Below are 17,382 nucleotides of genomic sequence, written 5' to 3'. Positions count from 1 at the left end.
ATAAGGACCTTGTACTACATATCACAAAGCGAGAGTTGATCTACAAGATAACACATTGACCATCACTCCTCGCCCCGCCCGTAAAAGCTGCATCACCTGGGATGCCCAGAAGCCCAACCCTAGCACGGTGCAACAGATTCGCCGCCCGATGTCTCCTCAACAACTGCTGTTGGCGCTGCAAATGCTGTTGCTGCAATTGCAGATGATGCAAACTCGTCTGTGAGCTATTCATCCCGCCTGTTCCGTTCGCACTCTCCTCCCCATCCTCGTCCTCATCCGCTTCAGCATCCAAGCCCTCCATCCCGCCACTGCCTCCGAACGCCGCGTCCGTCGTTGGTCCGGATGTTGAGGGATGGGTCCAGGAATAGTAGCTCCGGATCGCGAGCGTCGAGCTCCGTGCCTGGGCGGCTTCGACGCCTTCGAGGGTGATGTTCCGGCAATCAAAGACTTGGATCGTCGGACGGATCGGTTTCTTGGTGGGTCCCTTCTTGGTCCCATTCACGTTAGTCCGGCGGGAGGGGATCTCGGAGGACCAGAGAGATAAGGATGATGATGATGAAGTAGAGGAGGTCGAGGTGGAGCGTGTTGGGACCATGATCCGCATGCCAGGGCGGGTCTTCTTGACGACGACTTCTTCAGAGAGCAGCGTAGAAGCGAGTACACTGCGGGGTTGTAGAGGAGAGGAGGCGTATGAAGGTAGAGACGCGTTCGCGAGCGCTGGGATGTGCCGGAACCGGGCTGGGATACTGAGAGGTGAGGATGAGATATATGTTGCTTCGGTGTCCGTTGTCGTGCTGTTAGGAGCGGCGGTCGCCTGGATTTTTTCTCCAGCAGACTGGTCGGATGAGCTGCGTGGGGTGGACTCTTTCTCGCTCGTGGGCCAAGAGGATTGCCGCTGGCTCAGTCCCTTCTGCTGTCGTGGTATCATCTTACGTTTCTTCTGTCGAAGGCGTTCCCTACGCTCCTCACGCCTCCTCTCCCGCTCCTTCATCCGCTCCGCTGCCTTGGCATACCGCTCCTCCAGCACGTTCGCAAACTCCAGCAGCAAGCGATCTGTGATCAGGAGGCAGTTGTCCAGCTCCAGATGCATCAGCTTCCTACAGTACTGTGTAGTCGCGTCCGAGTTCATCATCATCGCCGTCGCGGTCGAGAGCGTCGTCGTATTGGGTGCTGGGCGCAGCATGCGGATGATGCCCTGATCGGTCACATTCTCGCAATAGGACAGACAGATCCGCTCCAGCTTCGGCAGATGCATCGCAAAAGCGCGGAGGGACACGTCCGTCAACGAGGTTATCTCTTCAAGATCTAGAAGTCGTAAATGCGTGCAGTGTTGGGCAAGATAGATAAGCCCTTCATCGCCGAGGTTTTCACAGTTGGAGAGTTCGAGGCGGCGGAGGTGACGGCTGCAAAGATGACTGATTGCGCGGAGAGATTCGTGAGTGAGTAGACGGCATTGTGAGAGACCGAGGTAGACGAGTTTCGTCTGTAGGCCCTCAGGGTTCATCTCTGGACGTTGACTCTGGGTTGCTGAGAAGGATAATGTCTGGGGTTGACCACCGCTACTGGCGTCGTTTCCGTGCTCGGCTCCAACCTCGTCGTCGTCCTCTTCCCCATCGACTTCGCTTTCTCGCTCCGATTCTTCTTCCTTTTCGACATCGTCCTCGTCTTCGTCGACATCGTCGTCATCATCATCGTCGTCTCCATCGTCGTCATCGTTGCAGCTGCTTTGGTTGATTAACAGATGCCCCAGACTCGAGACCCTGACCGAGGACGCCATGCGCTTCTTCATCCTCCACTTCCTATGCTTCTTACTCGACCCTACCGACAACCCTGACAGTAAACCGATCAACCCCCGATCCGTCAAAGAGCTGCACCCGTTTAAACAAAGCTCCCTCAGTTTCGGCAGATTCATGCCCATCATAGGCATCCATCGATCCTCGAGGCTAGAACAGCCCGACACGTTCAGCTTCCGGAGTCCTTGACAGCTTCTAGTGAGTTTGGTCAGTCCAGATCCAGAGATTTGCTTGCACCATGCTAGGTTCAGGACCTGAAGCGAGCGACAGTAAACGGCCATGGTTTGGAGCGTAAAGTTGTTGACAGCCTGCAGGCCCGAGAGATCAAGGTGGACGAGCAGGGGCATGTTCATGCAGGCGTCGCTGATGGCATTAGATGTGATCGAACGACAGCCCGTGAGGTTCAGGCGCTCGATATTTGGACAGTGCTCGGCGATCGCGCTCAACGATGCGGCCGTCAGCTGTACGCAGCCGCTATTGAACCAAGACAGGGCAAAGTATTTTTTTTTTTTTGTTAGACGATGAAAGGTTTGGTCCCTCCCTCCAGTGAACTATCCCAATAGGTGCAGACTGAGGGCTGCCTCCTTACCGAAAATTGGCGTAACGCAAGAATCCCGAGGCTGCAGTACCCAGGGTGCGCAACTGGTCATCCTTGATGGACTTGTAGTACCGGGTCGTATCAATGGCCTTCCAAAGCGACCCATCCATCGCGATACCTCTCCATGACCGACTGACCTATTATTCCGCGATACCCCATAAACAAAACGTACAGCGTACATGAAAGAATGTATGCATGCATGCGTGCATGCATAGGTTAGCGAAAATTAGGGCTACATACATCCGGAACAATCCCCAACCGTATTTTTAGTGAAAACCCACACTCAATTCATCACAAGTAAACAAAAAAAAAAAAAAAAAAAAAAAAGCCGCTACCACCACAGTTGAACTTACCCTGGACACACGGACGAGCTGGAATGTGGACAAATAACGAAAAATATGGATCTTGGTCTCTCGTGGCAGGCCGTCAAAGCATGCCTTGGTGACTCGTCGTCTGCTGAAACGTCGTACCCTCACAGTGCCCTTATCCTTACTTTGACCAAGGGCCATGGACTCCGGAGGCGACTCAATATAGCGGCTTGCGGCTGTCGAGGATCGTCGAACGGTAGCTCTGGAGGACGATGTCCAGATGATAGAGTTTGACGGAGAATGGAATGCAGATGAGGATGATGGTGTGTGCGACGAAGATGAGGATCCAGTGGGCGAAGCCATGTATTCGGGTGATGAAGTCAAGATTGCGGAATTGGAGAGGCTTCCAGAGAGGAGGGATGGTCTTGGGGCCTTCATATCGCGGGTGGAGGGGGTAGCGGCGTCGACGAATTCGTGTGCTGAAACCAAGAGGTTAGAAGTGAAGGGAAGGAATTCAGATGACGACGTTGTTGTGTTTGAACAGCTCGAGTTCTGAAGGTGTTGCTGCTGGTACTGCTGGTGTTGCAGGGCAAGTTGATGAATGAGCTGCTGTTGACGCAAGGAGTGAATTCCAGAGGCGAGAAGGCGTGTGTCCTCAGAAGATGGCAGCGAAGGTGCTGTGAATGGCTCTCCTGCTGCCTCAAAGTCTCGCTGTTGTACTGGCGGTTGCGGAAGGCGTTGTGCGAAAGAGGAGGAGATCAGGACAGTCCCTGGAACTGGGGTTGGAAGAGATACAGATGACTGAAGCACGGGATTGTCCCAATCGTTATTGGTGGTGGTGTTCTTATTGTTTAAATCGAGGTCGTGGTTGTTTTGGGCAGCGGTGTGATATGAGGGAAACAAGGAGTGCGGTGGTAATGTCACCAGAGACGGTGCGATAGTATGACTACCCTCACCTTCGCATCGGTCACTATCCCCCATGAGCGTATGTTCCTTCGACAACGCCGAAGCGAATTCAAGTGATGCAACTGCAGACGAGACAGTTCTGTGCCGCCGATGAGCCAGCGACACTGCGGAGGGCGCTGCAATTGAAGAAGCAACGACAGAACACATGCACGAGGACGACGGCGATGGTACGATCGGAGAAGCGGAATTAGTCACAGACGCAGGCGCATTTGAGGGTGACCCCGATGTCAAGGGCGTGGGCAAACAGGTGAGACAGCTGGTCTGCACTGGGAGTAGTGGCGTGTCGACAATAGGGGCCACCTGCTCTTCCCTGTACTTGGCTTTGTCCTTGACCTGAAATGACAGCCGCTCTTGTTGCCTGTGTTGAGTCAGGTCATGATCCGAACCACATCTGCGGTTATGACTTTGTGGATGGGCGTGGTCCTGAGGAGCTCCATTGTTGCCAAAACCCTTCTTTCGATCATTTGATTTTTGCTGCCATTGTAGCTTTTGTTGTTGTTTTTGTTGTTGTTGTGGTTGTGGTTGTGGTTGTGGTTGTTGATACCGGTAATTATGACGATGAAGATTCTGATCCACTACTTGTGCCTGACTCTGCTCATAACCAAGCTGAGTGTGGGAATAATATCCCAGATCTCTTGATCTCGAACTAGAGAGCTCTGATCTTCTCAACGACAGGCTTTGCTCTTGCAGCTCATTTTCCAGTATGAATGTGGAGGACGAAGATGGGAGGTTACAGCAGACAAGTTCATGCCTCTCTTCTACAGCAGCACCATAGTCCCTGTCTGCTTCGATGGTTGAGATGGCCGAAATGAACGAACACGGCGAAGAATTGACAGAAGACGAGAAGAACGTTGTGGCTGTTACTCGTCTTGGACTTGACACCGAGTTGCGTTCTTGACGAGTGGGGGTGTTGACGTTGCTGGGGAGGGCGATCCAATGGGTGCTGGAGGAGGAAGAGGAGCAGTTGTCCATTGGAATGGTATCGAAGTTAGTGGCAAAAGCGATCAGCGCGTCTCGAAACCTTGTCGCGTCCCGATCTAGAGATCTATCGACACGCCAATTATAGGATCATAGAGTTGTAGAAAAGGCGTGAGGAGAATGAATTGTGAAAGAGGACAGCTTTCTGTGTGTCGTACAAAAAGCTAGAAAGAGACAATTGGACATGTATCCATTACCTCGGTTGAGCTTCTCTGTTCCTTTATTCTCTTATTGCTGTGGACAGGACCAATCCTTCTCTTTACTTTTTCGCTTGAAAACCACGGGAGTGATCAAAAGACCCGGGGCAACCCTTGGTCGGAAAGTCGCAGTGAAGAAGGGGAAGAGCAACAAGATATGAGGGGAAACAAAAGAAAGAAAAAAAGAGAAAAGAGAAAAGAAGAGGACGAGAACGTTGGGTGTAATACTGTACTTGGAGCAAAATATGTTTGATTGCAGAACTGCAAGGTCCTAGCCAAAAAAAAAAAAAAATTACGCACACTAAAGAAGACTGCAGAAGGCCTGGGCACCTGAAATGTTTACTAATTTCAAATCGCACAAAGCATCCAAATCATGCTCCGTCGTATCAGTAAAGGGAGGTGCGGAAAAAAAGAGAAGGGGTGCACTCCTGCTACCCGCTATTCAAGTGTCGATATGTAGGCAAGTCCATGCCAAAAGGGCCACTTGAGTTGCTCAAACAGGGTGTTTGGGTCGAGAAAGGGGTTGTGGTCTATGAAGGGAGACTCCCCCTGCAGTCTGTCCACGTACCCAATTGGAACAAAAAATGATGCAGTAGCAGTGAAGAGGGATACTAATATCTTTTTGACTAGCGATATATGTTGTATTCAAGACAGGATAGGGCGACACTAACTAGGCGATCGTTTCTCGCGGACCCGATTTTGAATGTGAGGGCAGGTGCCCGAACTTTGTCTTTTGGGCATGCGTATTAACGCGCAAGGGCACCCTCAAATTGGTGTGGGCAAAGCCAAGATAATAAAAAAAGGGAGGAGGGGGATTTCTCTTATTACTGAGTAAAGAAAAAAGCCTTTAGTTTGGATGCAAAGACCGTGTTCCTGGACATGATCATCCATGGTCATGTGGCAACCTCTCAATGAAAGATAAAAAAAAAGGGGGGGGGGGAGTCTTGGTGGTGCAACCACTGACTCTTCTTGCGCTATCTCTTGCGAATAATCACAGCATCCACGTGTGCCCAAAGGCACCCGATAGTACAATCCACTGGGATCTCTTCTATCGTCATTAAGAACCGTCTTCGTACGTGCCAGGAAATACTCGCCAGTTCAATTGGTACTTCAAAAGCATAAACGCGTCCTGGGATTTATGCGGAGCGTGCAGTGCTGAAAGAGCGACGAGGTTTCAGAGGCAATATAAAACCAAGCATCACCAGCAGTGTATCTGCTCCGTAACATCTACTACGAAACCCGTCCCAGTAACGATGATCCAAGTCCGAGCTCTCTTCTTGACTGCCACTGCAGTTGTTGCAAACAGATAATCCGCTGGGCCAACGTGCAGAGCGCTCGACCGCCAAAGTCATGTCGGCACTCTTGTTGGTAGAGACAAGGCTAGTATCAAGAGCATTGACAACTACTCTTAGCACAAGCAGACTACCGACTTTCATAGCGACAGATGAGCGTCAGTCACCAAAACCTACAAGATGACACTCGAAGAATTCTTTGGTCGTGGACAGAACAGACGAGGACGCTAAGAGGACGAAGGGCCTTGGACGACGGTACCTAGTCAACATCCAGATCACGGCACAGGACAGTAATGGACAAACGTGAACAGTAGTGGACAGGCTATCGACAACCGAGTTTTCACCGTGAAGAAGAGCGCTCCTTTAGTGTTCACCTCAGCAAGGACCAGCACAGCAGGAGCGATAATAGCCACAAGCGCAGCACTGACACAAATTCCAAGCACTGCATGAGTGTTTCACGTACCAACCCCAACAAGAGCCTCAAGGGCACGAACCACACCAAGCCAATTGAGCGTACCGAGGGAGCTAAGTGCTTCTCCAGGCACCCTTGAATAAAGGTCTACTTTTCAACGCAGTGCAAATAGAAACTGCATTCATTAGGTACATGTGAAATGTCTCAAGAAATATGGGTCGCTGTTTTTGCCCGCAAAAAGCGAGGTCGAATGTGCAGTCGAACCGAGATAGAAAATGCTTTTGTGGTTGTTATTAATCGTTTTGTCTCTGGAACATAAACACTACAATAAGAGCCATATTAAAATAGTGCTGTGTTAGTAAATAACGAGTATCTCTTGGCGACATCGAATAGTTATGGGCAAGTACAGTCTGCACGTGCATGCACCACAGCGTGCAATCTTCGCTATCCGCCACTGTCTCTTGTGCAGTGGCGACCACGTAGCATCCTATTGCAGCATACCCTGTTAATATCCTATTCAACTAAAAATAACAGGCTATTCCGTGACAACTGGGACTCGAACCAGCAGCTGCATTTTTATCATTTACACTCCTCTCCTCTCATTTGTATCTTACTTGATGCTACCCAGTATTGTGCTGTTCAGATTCCTACTAATATAGTACAGCAGCTACGCATATCCATCTGGTGACGATAATGCAACAATCGCTGGTGCTGGTCGCTGATATGCTCGTTTCAGACGATACGTCCAGGAGACGCTTGATGGTGTGCAGGGTGTGACTAAGGCCAATGCTGCAGGCGAACGCGCTATTGGTGTGTATCTAACGTTGGCCATAGCGGTAATGATGGTGGCCTTGGCCAGAGTGGTAGAGGAGCTCGGGACAGTACTGTCGATGACGGTTGCCTAGATCCAGAGTGTATGTGCGTAAAGAATAAAGCAGCGCACGGTGCTAGTCAGCATTTACACAACCATGGTTGTCCATAACCCTAGACTTCATCCTTTCATGCCTCGCTCTGCGGTCTTTCAGCACAATAAGTGCTCAGTTCTTTGCTGCAATTTGCCATTTTCATTTTTGCGACTAGTCGATGACAAAAGACTTGCATGTTTATTTTCTTCTGGAGGAGCATCCATGTACCAGCAGAAGACTTGCACAGAGTAAGAGCCAAGCTGCGATTATCAACTTCCTAGTCATGTCACTGCCGCCTACGCAACCGACTTTACTGACTCTCTGCTGGAGGGACCAGCCGCAGGGAAGGTACTTGACATGCCGCGGTTTGGCGGCATCCCAAGGTGAGATATAGCAGTTGCCATGGTGATCAGCTTCTCACTAGCCTCGCGAAAGTTCAAAGGCGGAACTGGGTCACCCACAGCGCCGCGCTGCTGCAACAGCTTCGCATTTACCCTGCTCAAGCCTTGTGCTTCATGGATAGTGGTGCCCGACACGACAAGTCCACCATGGTTCGAACTCCAATGCAGACGTACGCGATAGTCATCCCCCTCTCCTAATAGCTGCCACACGCAAACGGATTTATCGCCACAGCCAGTTGCGAAATAGGTGCCGTCGAGAGCCGTGCTCCATGTAACGCTGGAGATGGATCCATGAAACCCCATAACGACCACCAAACACTGGCCGGATTTCACATCCCACAGCCGCACCGTCTTGTCGCTACTGCCCGAGGCAATCTGCTGGCCGCTTGGTGAATACGCAACGCTTGTAACCACGTTGGTATGGCCGGTTAACACTGCACTAGGTGCACCGGTTTGCGTATTCCACAGCCGCACTGTCTTGTCTTCACTGCCCGAGGCGATCTGCTGGCCGCTTGGCGAATACGCCACGCTTGTAACCCAATGGGTATGGCCGCTTAACACTGCACCAGCTGCACCGGTTTGCGTATTCCACAGCCGCACCGTATTGTCATCACTGCCCGAGGCAACCTGCTGACCGTTTGGTGAATACGCCACGCTTGAAACCACCTCGGTATGGCCGGTTAATACTGCACCAGGCGCACCGGTTTGCGTATCCCACAGCCGCACCGTGTTGTCCCAACTGCCCGAGGCAATCTTCTGGCCGCTTGGCGAATACACCACGCTCATTACTCGATCGGTATGACCGGTTAACACTGCATCAGGTGCACCTGTGTGCGCATCCCACAGCTGAACAGTGTTGTCCCAACTGCCCGAGGCAATCTGCTGGCCGCTTGGCGAATACGCCACGCTTGAAACTACCTCGGTATGGCCGGTTAGCACTGCACCAGGTGCACCGGTTTGCGTATCCCACAGCTGCATCGTCTTGTCCCAACTGCCCGAGATAGTCTGCTGTCCACTTGGCGAAAACGCCACGCTTGAAACATAACCGGTATGGCCGGCTAAAATGGCACCAACCGCACCGGTTTGCGTATCCCACAGCCGCACCGTGTTGCCATAGCTACCCGAGGCAATCTGCTGGCCGTTTGGCGAAAACGCCACGCTTGTAACTCGGTTGGTATGGCCGCTTAAAATGATATTGAGTGTACCGGTTTGCGTATCCCACAGCCGCACCGTGTTGTCCCAGCCGCCCGAGGCAATCTGCTGGCCACTTGGCGAATACGCCACGCTTGTAACCTCGTCTCTATGGCCGCCTAGCACTGCACCAGGAGCACCGGTTTGCGCATCCCACAGCCGCACCGTGAAGTCTTCACTGCCCGAGGCAATCTGCTGGCCGCTTGGTGAATACGCCACGCTTGTAACCCGGTTGGTATGGCCGCCTAAGGTGATATTGAGTGCACCAGTTTGCGTATCCCACAGCCGCACCGTGAAGTCTTCACTGCCCGAGGCAATCTGCTGGCCGCTTGGTGAATACGCCACGCTTGTAACCTCGCGGGTATGGCCGGTAAACACTGCACCAGGAGCACCGGTTTGCGTATCCCACAGTCGCACCGTGCTGTCAAAACTGCCCGAGGCAATCTGCTGGCCGCTTGGCGAATACGCCACGCTTAATACTCGACCGATATGGCCGCTTAGCACTGCGCCGGGTGCGCCGGTTTGCGTATCCCACAGCCGCACCGTGTTGTCATAACTGCCTGAGGCAATTTGCTGGCCGTTTGGTGAATACGCCACGCTCGTAACTCTGTAGAAATGGCCGCTTAACGTGAGAGTTTTTTGCCAAGTCGTGGTGTCATACACGCTGATCGTGCCGTTCCTAAGACCCACGGCACAGTTCCTTCCATCAGGCGAATACGCACAGGAATGCACCACGTTAGTTTCTGTGAGATACGGCCGCTCGCCAAACTGTACGCCTGTCATCCGCGCCTTGCTCAGATCAGCCTGCCGCAGCCAAACATTGCGAAGGTTGACTTTTCTCAGATCTGCCCCTTGCAGCTGTGCAGAATCAAATTCTCCACCACTCAGGTCCGCCCCCGGAATACTGATGCCTTGCAGGTCTGCGCCGTTGAACCGTATTCCGGCTCTGACCAGTATCGTTATCGCATTTGCTGCAGCATTGCGTCCCTCTTTGTCCGTTTTCGAGCGCTCAACCATCGCGAGTAGCTGTCGCTTGAAGGTGGGTTCTTGTTGAACTCGTTCCGCTAGGAATTGCATCACCGATGGCTCGTCCACGAAGCTTCTCCATGACAATGGATGATCGACAACAGATTGCCGAGCGCCAGCAGACTCGTCCTCTGGCGCTGCCCGCCATTCGAAGCTGAACATGGAGCTGACACTCCCTCGGCGGGCCGGAGCAAAAGACGGTCGCGAAGCCTTGTTCTCCTGTGGGTCAAATACTGCGAGCGCAAAGCAGTACTCCAGTAGCGATCGATGGATGAACCGGTACTGGTTGCCACTGCGGCTCAGAGGACAGGCTTCGCGCAGGAGCTGGGCCTCATCATCTCGGCTGAAGAACTCCGCCTTCCATGTTCGTTCGTCTCTGGCGCGCGAGTACTCCACCACCGGATGGCCTGCTTGCTCCTTGTAGATGGCTGCTGCCAGTTCCTTCAGAAAACCGACGCCGCTTAGCGTAAAGCCCTCATCCACCAGGGTGTCAAATGCCGCCTTCGCTTGTGGACTCAGATCATTGCCTCCCACCCGTTTCTTGCCACGCTCCAGCCATTGCTCCACGAACTGGTTATACAGCGCTACACGTGTGATCCCGGTTCTAGAGAGATCTTGCATATGTCCTGCATCCACCACCCGCGGTAGTACCTCCAACGACAGTGTCAGAAGAAACGGGTTCTTCACCAGCTCCTGCAGGTTGGGGACCTGCTTAAGCGCCTCTAGGTACTGCTTGGTCCTCCACAGCGGCCTGTTCTGGTGTACATACTGCCTGATGTAGTCTTCGACCTGCTCTGGAGAGAACGGGACAATGACTGCCTCCTGGAAGAGGCTGGGTATGGCTTTGCGGTTCTGGTCCATTGGCAGGAAGCGGTCTCTGTCGTTCTGACCAAGGTACTCGCTGCGGCAGCTGATCAGCATCTTGGCGCGCCACTCTCCTGGCTCATTCAGCTGGTTGCTTATATACAGGTTGTGTGCCTGCTGGCTCTCATCATATCCATCGCAGATCAGGATCAACTCACGGTGCTGCTTGATCTCTCGGATCTGGGGTTCTGTAAAGTCATTCCTGCGCAAGTGCTTGGCGATCATGTCCTGGTGCGGCCTGTCGATCGCAGGCAGGCTAATGTAGAGCGGGATCGGGCCTTTCTCTTTTTTGTAGCTGTCCCACAAGTCGCACTCGAGTTCCCGATTGAAGGTCGACTTTCCCGCACCAGAGTCACCCAACAGCAGGAGCACCGTGCGATCACTTTTCAGGAACTCGTGCACTTTCTCCGTCAATGAGAACAGTGCATCGTCGGACGCTTGCAGGCTAGCCTTAGCTCGAGGAGGGATGTAGACGGCCTTGCTGTGCTCTGCTAGCCGCCGCTCCTTCATCCTGCGTAGGTCATCCTCGACGTCTGGGATATCCTGGACACGATCGAGCAGCGACGGAGACGCCAGCTGTGGCAAGCCGACCTTCAGTGGATATGGACTCGGAGACGCGCTGATGCAATCGCGATACAGTGCCTGTTTCTCTATATCGCCATTTCTTTCTAGACCTAGCAGCAGAATGTGGGCATGGTGCCTTATTATGCTGCCTTGTATGTCGGCGTTGTTGTTCATATCAGTTAGCTGGATGAGGATCGTGAGGATCCATTGTTTGACGCTGGCTTGCTGGCACCAGTCCAGATCGTTCATATACAGCCCGCCTAGTAGATCAACAGCGCTTTGGCGGGTGCCGGCTTCCCAGAGCGGATCGGCGGCGATCTCTCCAAGCCGTTGACACACACCCCATTCGAACAATGGATCACGCCGGCATGGTGCCCCACAAACCAGGTTTTTGAAGTCTGCGAGTCGGCCGTCTCGAATCAAGGCATCTGTGCAGCGCAACGCCGGGTACCATGCACGCTTCCGACTGAAGCTGAGGCCTTCCTTGAAACTATCCACAAGTCCCTGTCCGCCATCGACCAGCGAGCTCACACCTTCGTATCCGAGCATGGCGACCTGGTACACCTCTCCCAGTCCTTCCTGCAGCTGACCCAGTCCATCGATAAAACCACTCACATCCAGCCCTTTGACCGCACTCACAAGCCCTGAGATACCACTCACCACCACTCTTGTGCGCCGCATCACTGCTTGCAGGGGCGTCTCATCATCTGGGACATACTGCAGGGCCTGGTAGGCATAGGCAGCCTGGTATACTAAGTAAGGATCAGAGCTGTTCTTCATCTCTTCCAGATAAGCTGACAGCGGTGCATGCAGCCGCTCGCGGCTCAACCCCTTGACATCACTGTCCGCCATCGCATCCAGCACGCCGGAGACCGCCATGGCCAACTGATAACGATGCTCGCTCGATTGATGGTGGGTGTCCTGTAAGCGCACGCTAAGTACCCTCAAGATTTTGACCAGGTCATCGGCAAGGAGGTAGCCTGGGGAAGCGCTCTGTATCAGCTGCGCCAGGCCTTCAAGAAGGTTGAAGTCCAGCAGGGTCGATTGCGCAATCCCATCGATGAGGTTGCTGAGCAGCTTGCGATAGCGTTCTCTGTTGAGCACAGGCGCTAGGCACACCACTTCAGCGACCGTGGCGGCATCCTTGAGGTCGTCGTCAATGAATGCCGCGAGCACTCTTGTCACCAGCGAATGTAGCCGATCTTTTTCGTCCGCATCCCTAGCTTTGGCTTGTATCCAGTCGCACTGAGCTTTGTCAAGCGGTTCATCGGGTTCTGAGGCATATGTTAATGACGATGACGCTGAGGCCTTGGAGAGCAATCCGAGGCAGTAGGCAAGCTGAGGAGTGGTGGTGATGCGCCCATCCGGCCCTGGTAGATCATGTTTGGTTGCAGGTCTTGCCACGTTCTCAGGAAAGATCGCTGGAGGAACCTGGGCGACATCACTGCGACTCAGCTTGCTCTTTGCCTCTGGATAGGATCGTTCGGGCGCGGCTGTTGATGTACCGCGAAGGTTGAGTGCACGGCGGATGGAAGTGAAGATCGCACCGGACCGAGAGCGGATAGGGTTCCCGTTGGGGTCCAGGACATATCGCCACTTCTCCGCCTGTCTGAAGCTGGCTTGTGCCTTGTCGAGATGGCCCAAGCTGTCTAGCAGCTTGCCTCTGTCCGAATAAGCAGTGCTGATCCCATTGCACAGGGCCTGATCCTCGGTGCTCATAGGAGGGATGAGAGTCCTTTTGTCTGCTCTCTTCATCTGAGATAACGCAGCCTCCGCACTGGCGCACAAGTCCAAAATGAGATACGGGTCGTCTGCTTTTCGTGCATTTTCCAGATGAGCGTTGGCGAGGTTCAAGGCCCTTTGTGGTGAGAGAGCGCTTCGTGAGGACGAAAACGTACTGCTGAACATATCGGTCTGAGAGTCCTCTATGGTCGTGTATCAATCGGTGGTGTGAGAGCAGCCAGCGTACACATTTACACTTGATGCGCACGGCTCTCAGACAGTGGGACGCAATTGAATACAATTGAACGCAAGAGGCTGTAGTACCTGGGGAGCCTGTGGGAACAGCAAACGCTTTTCTTTCTCAAGTTTGCTTCTTCTGCTCAAAATCGCTGCTTCTGTTCTCCTGTCCAAGTTCGTTGTCCTTCGTTGCCCCGAGTAGGGACGGCTATCGCCAAGCAAGGTGGACTGTTAACCGCTGCACATGTTGTATATCTTCTTATTCACATACAGAAGGAATGAGATGGTCTCTCACCTTAATATGGGTACTCCTACTTCTTCGTTTTTCTGGACAACTGTGCAATGGTCTGGGTTCGCTCCCTTGTGTCTCCTAGCAATAGTGCTTATCGTCACACACTATAGGTTAATATCCGTTGCACATGCATTGTTGTTCTCCTCAGCTTCACAGACGCTGGTCCTACCCTAGTCTGGCTCTTGCGTTCTTAGTCTGCCTATATGATCACAGACAAGGTCAGCTTTTTCTGCCAACTGGACTGCACTGTCGCTAATGAGTCGCCGCCGACCAGAGTTTTTTGAGGTGTAAGGAAGAACGGAGAAAGGAGAGAGACAATGGGAAGGATAATAGACGGTTCAGAGGAATCTTGATGGATTGAGCGGAGGATGTAGCTGGAAAGAAGGGAAAATGAAAGAAGGAAGACGAGCACGAAGACGCAACTCGTTCGTAGCCACTTTGGCCCCTCGCCCTCATGTATGATACAATGGGTCGTCCCGCCAGCTGTGAGACAGCAAAAGGTTGATCTTTCGACCTTTTGTGTAACCCGACTTGGCAACTGTGTGAACCACCACCGTATTATAGGATCAATCCCTATTCCATTTCTATTCCCTCTCTACTCCATAATACCGTTCCAGTATCTATCTTTAGCGACTCCAAAGCTTACATAGTGCGAGGGCAAAGATGAGGGCGAGGGTCGGTTTGTTTAGAGCTGAGTCCAGCCAAAGACGCACATGGGCCTTAGGAACATCGCCCTATGTCTGCGTGCCAGAGAGAGTTCAGGCACGAGCCTAGATGGCACTGCATAACGCTGTCACTAATCGGCCAGACCCTTGGGGAAGTCCAAGGCACTACCGGGACAGGACACAGCTGTGAGTTCTCTGTCTCTGATAGTGCGCTATGCTTTCAAACACACAAGTAAATACTCATACTTATGGGGCCATAGATCAGTACTCGTTTCTCTGCAGTTGATATCCCTATCAAGGGCACAACTGTTGTTGAGGGCATACAACTGGCAGTAACTGCAGAGTATTGCCACTTGCGGCTTCACAAAGTCCCCTTGAGCCATCTCCCGTCCATGAAATGATGTCTTTTGAGTCTTTAGACTTGTTCTTGTCCTTGTCCTTGTTCCTGTGTATCTAAACAATCTCCCGAGCCATCTATCGTCCTTCCCTCGTGGACTCCCTAGCTAATATCTACTACCAGCTGTGCACCGCTGATCCACTGCTCATGTTTTGACTGCTCAATGCCGGTCCAACTGTCGCTCTACGCGCCCAAACATAGTGATCCGTTCGGCCTGTAGCTATCCAGTGATATGTTAGTAAATAATGAATGACTTTTGGCTACAATGAGCGGTTATGGGCAAGCACAGTCTGTGCGTGCAGCACAGCGCGCACTCTTCGCCATTTATCACTGTCTCTTGTGCAGTGACAACCCCGTAGTATCCTATTGTAGAATACCCTGTTAATATGTTATTCAACTAAAAATAACAGGATATTCCGTGACAGCTGATGAGTTAACTGCGGAGCCAACTGGGACTCGAACCAGCAGCTGCATGTTTGTCATTTGCGCTCCTCACTTGTGTCCTAGTTGATGCTATCCATTATTGTGCTGTTCAGATTCCTAGCAAAATAGTACAGCAGCTACGCATATCCATCTGGTGACGATAATGCAACAGTCGCTGGTCCTGGTTGCTGATATGCTCGTTTCAGACGATATGTCCAGGAGACGCTTGATGGTGTGCAGGGTGTGACTAAGGCCAATGCTGCAGGCGAACGCGCTATTGGTGTGCATCTAGTATTGGTCATAGCGGCGTTGACGGTGGCCGTAGCCAGAGTGATGGAAGATGTCGTGACAGTACTGATGACGGTTACCTAGATCTAGAGTGTATGTGCGTAAAGAATAAAGCCGCGCACAGTGCTAGTCAGCATTTACACAACCATGGTTGTCCATAACCCTAGACTTCATCCCTTCATGCTCGCTCTGTGGTCTTTAGCCCAATAAGCGCTCAGTTCTTTGTTATAAGCTGCCATTTTTTATTTTCAGGACTTGTCAATGACAAGAGACTTGTATGCTTGTTTGTCTGTCTTCTTCAGGAGGCGCATCCATGCACCAGCAGAAGACTTGCAAAAAGTAAGAGTTAAGCTGCCGCTATCAATTTCCGAGCCATATCTCCGCCTATACAACCGGCGTTACTAACTCTCTGCCGGGGGACCAGCCGCTGGGAGGGTATTCGACATGCTGCGGTTTGGCTGCATCCCAAGCTGAGATACAACAGTTGCCATGGTGACCAGCTTCTCACTAGTTCCGCGGAAGGTCAAAGGAGGGACTGGGTCGCCCACAGCGCCACGCTGCAGCAATAGCTTCGCATTTACCCTGCTCAAGCCTTGTGCTTCTTGGATAGTGATACCCGACACGACAAGTCCACCATGGTTCGAACCCCAATGCAGGCTTACGCGATAGCCATCCTCCTCTTCTAATAGTTGCCACACGCGAACGGATTTATCGCTGCAGCCAGTTGCAAAATAAGTGCCATCGAGAGTCGTGTTCCATGCGATGCTGGAGATGCGTCCATGAAAATCTTTAACGACCACCAAACACTGACCGGATTTCACATCCCACAGTCGCATCGTCTTGTCGCTACTGCCTGAGATGACCTGCTGGCCTCTTGGCGAATACTCCACGCAAGTAACCCAATTGGTGTGGCCGGTTAAAATGGCACCAGCCGAATCAGTTTGCGTATCCCACAACCGCACCGTCTTGTCATAACTGCCCGAAGCAATCTGCTGGCCGTTTGGCGAATATGCCACGCTTGTAACCTTGCCTTTATGGCCGGTTAACACTGCACCAGGGGTACTGGTTTGCGTGTCCCACAGCCGCACCGTCTTGTCATAACTGCCCGAAGCAATCTGCTGCCCGTTTGGTGAATATGCCACGCTTGTAACCTTGTCTTTATGGCCGGTTAACACTGCACCAGAGGTACTGGTTTGCGTATCCCATAGTCGCACCGTGTTGTCTCCACTCCCTGAGGCAATCTGGTGGCCGCTTGCCGAATACGCAACGCTTGTAACTTCGTCTCCATGGCCGGTTAGCACTGCACCAGGTGCACCGGTTTGCGCATCCCACAGCCGCACCGTCTTGTCCCAACTGCCCGAGGCAATCTGCTGGCCACTTGGTGAATACGCCACGCTTGTGACCTTGCGGGCATGGCCGTTTAACACTGCACCACGTGCGCCGTTTTGCGTATCCCATATCCGCACCGTGTTGTCATAACTGCCCGAGGCAATACGCTGGCCACTTGGTGAATATACCACACTTGTAACCCCGTTGGCATGGCTGCTTGACATTGCACCATGTGCACCGGTTTGCGTATCCCACAGCCGCACTGTCTTGTCATAACTGCCTGAGGCAATCTGCTGGCCGCTTGGCGAATATGCCACGCAAGTAACCCCTTTGGTATGGCCGCTTAACACTGCACCACGTGTGCCGGTTTGCGCATCCCATATCCGCACCGTCTTGTCAATACTGCCCGAAGCAATCTGCTGGCCGCTTGCCGTATACGCCGTGCAGGTAACCCAGTTGGTGTGGCCGGTTAAAACGAGACCGGGTGTTTCGGTTTGGGCGTCCCACAGCCGCACAGTTTTGTCGCGACTGCCT

At 52.5% G+C, this 17,382-nt stretch overlaps 3 protein-coding genes across 3 annotated transcripts; all 3 read right to left on the bottom strand.

Annotated features, from left to right (window-relative positions):
• Positions 1–40: 40 nt before the first annotated feature.
• Positions 41–5,033, bottom strand: BC939DRAFT_419557 (uncharacterized protein; the record flags this gene model as incomplete). Its single annotated transcript, XM_051553059.1, has 6 exons — positions 4,841–5,033; positions 2,745–4,710; positions 2,383–2,528; positions 1,823–2,267; positions 934–1,483; positions 41–447 (listed from the first exon to the last, which is right to left on the bottom strand). Exons 2-6 carry the CDS (start codon positions 4,635–4,637, stop codon positions 41–43), a joined length of 3,441 nt encoding a protein of 1,146 aa, XP_051416428.1. The 5' UTR covers positions 4,638–4,710; positions 4,841–5,033.
• A 943-nt stretch (positions 5,034–5,976) lies between these two features.
• BC939DRAFT_489628 (uncharacterized protein) lies at positions 5,977–8,265 on the bottom strand (the record flags this gene model as incomplete). Its single annotated transcript, XM_051559422.1, has 6 exons — positions 7,768–8,265; positions 7,159–7,191; positions 6,596–6,678; positions 6,507–6,574; positions 6,310–6,391; positions 5,977–6,269 (listed from the first exon to the last, which is right to left on the bottom strand). Exons 1-6 carry the CDS (start codon positions 8,151–8,153, stop codon positions 5,977–5,979), a joined length of 945 nt encoding a protein of 314 aa, XP_051416427.1. The 5' UTR covers positions 8,154–8,265.
• A 7,476-nt stretch (positions 8,266–15,741) lies between these two features.
• On the bottom strand, positions 15,742–16,414 carry BC939DRAFT_438611 (uncharacterized protein). Its single transcript, XM_051553862.1, has one exon. The coding sequence runs from the start codon at positions 16,353–16,355 to the stop codon at positions 15,921–15,923; it is 435 nt and encodes a 144-aa protein (XP_051416426.1). The 5' UTR covers positions 16,356–16,414; the 3' UTR covers positions 15,742–15,920.
• Positions 16,415–17,382: the final 968 nt, after the last annotated feature.

The sequence above is a fragment of the Gamsiella multidivaricata genome (genome assembly GCF_025024155.1).
Source record: "Gamsiella multidivaricata strain RSA 2152 chromosome Unknown BC939scaffold_6, whole genome shotgun sequence".
Classification (NCBI taxonomy): domain Eukaryota; kingdom Fungi; phylum Mortierellomycota; class Mortierellomycetes; order Mortierellales; family Mortierellaceae; genus Gamsiella; species Gamsiella multidivaricata.
Note: the sequence above shows the minus strand (reverse complement) of the source record. Positions and strands in the feature narration are given on the sequence as shown.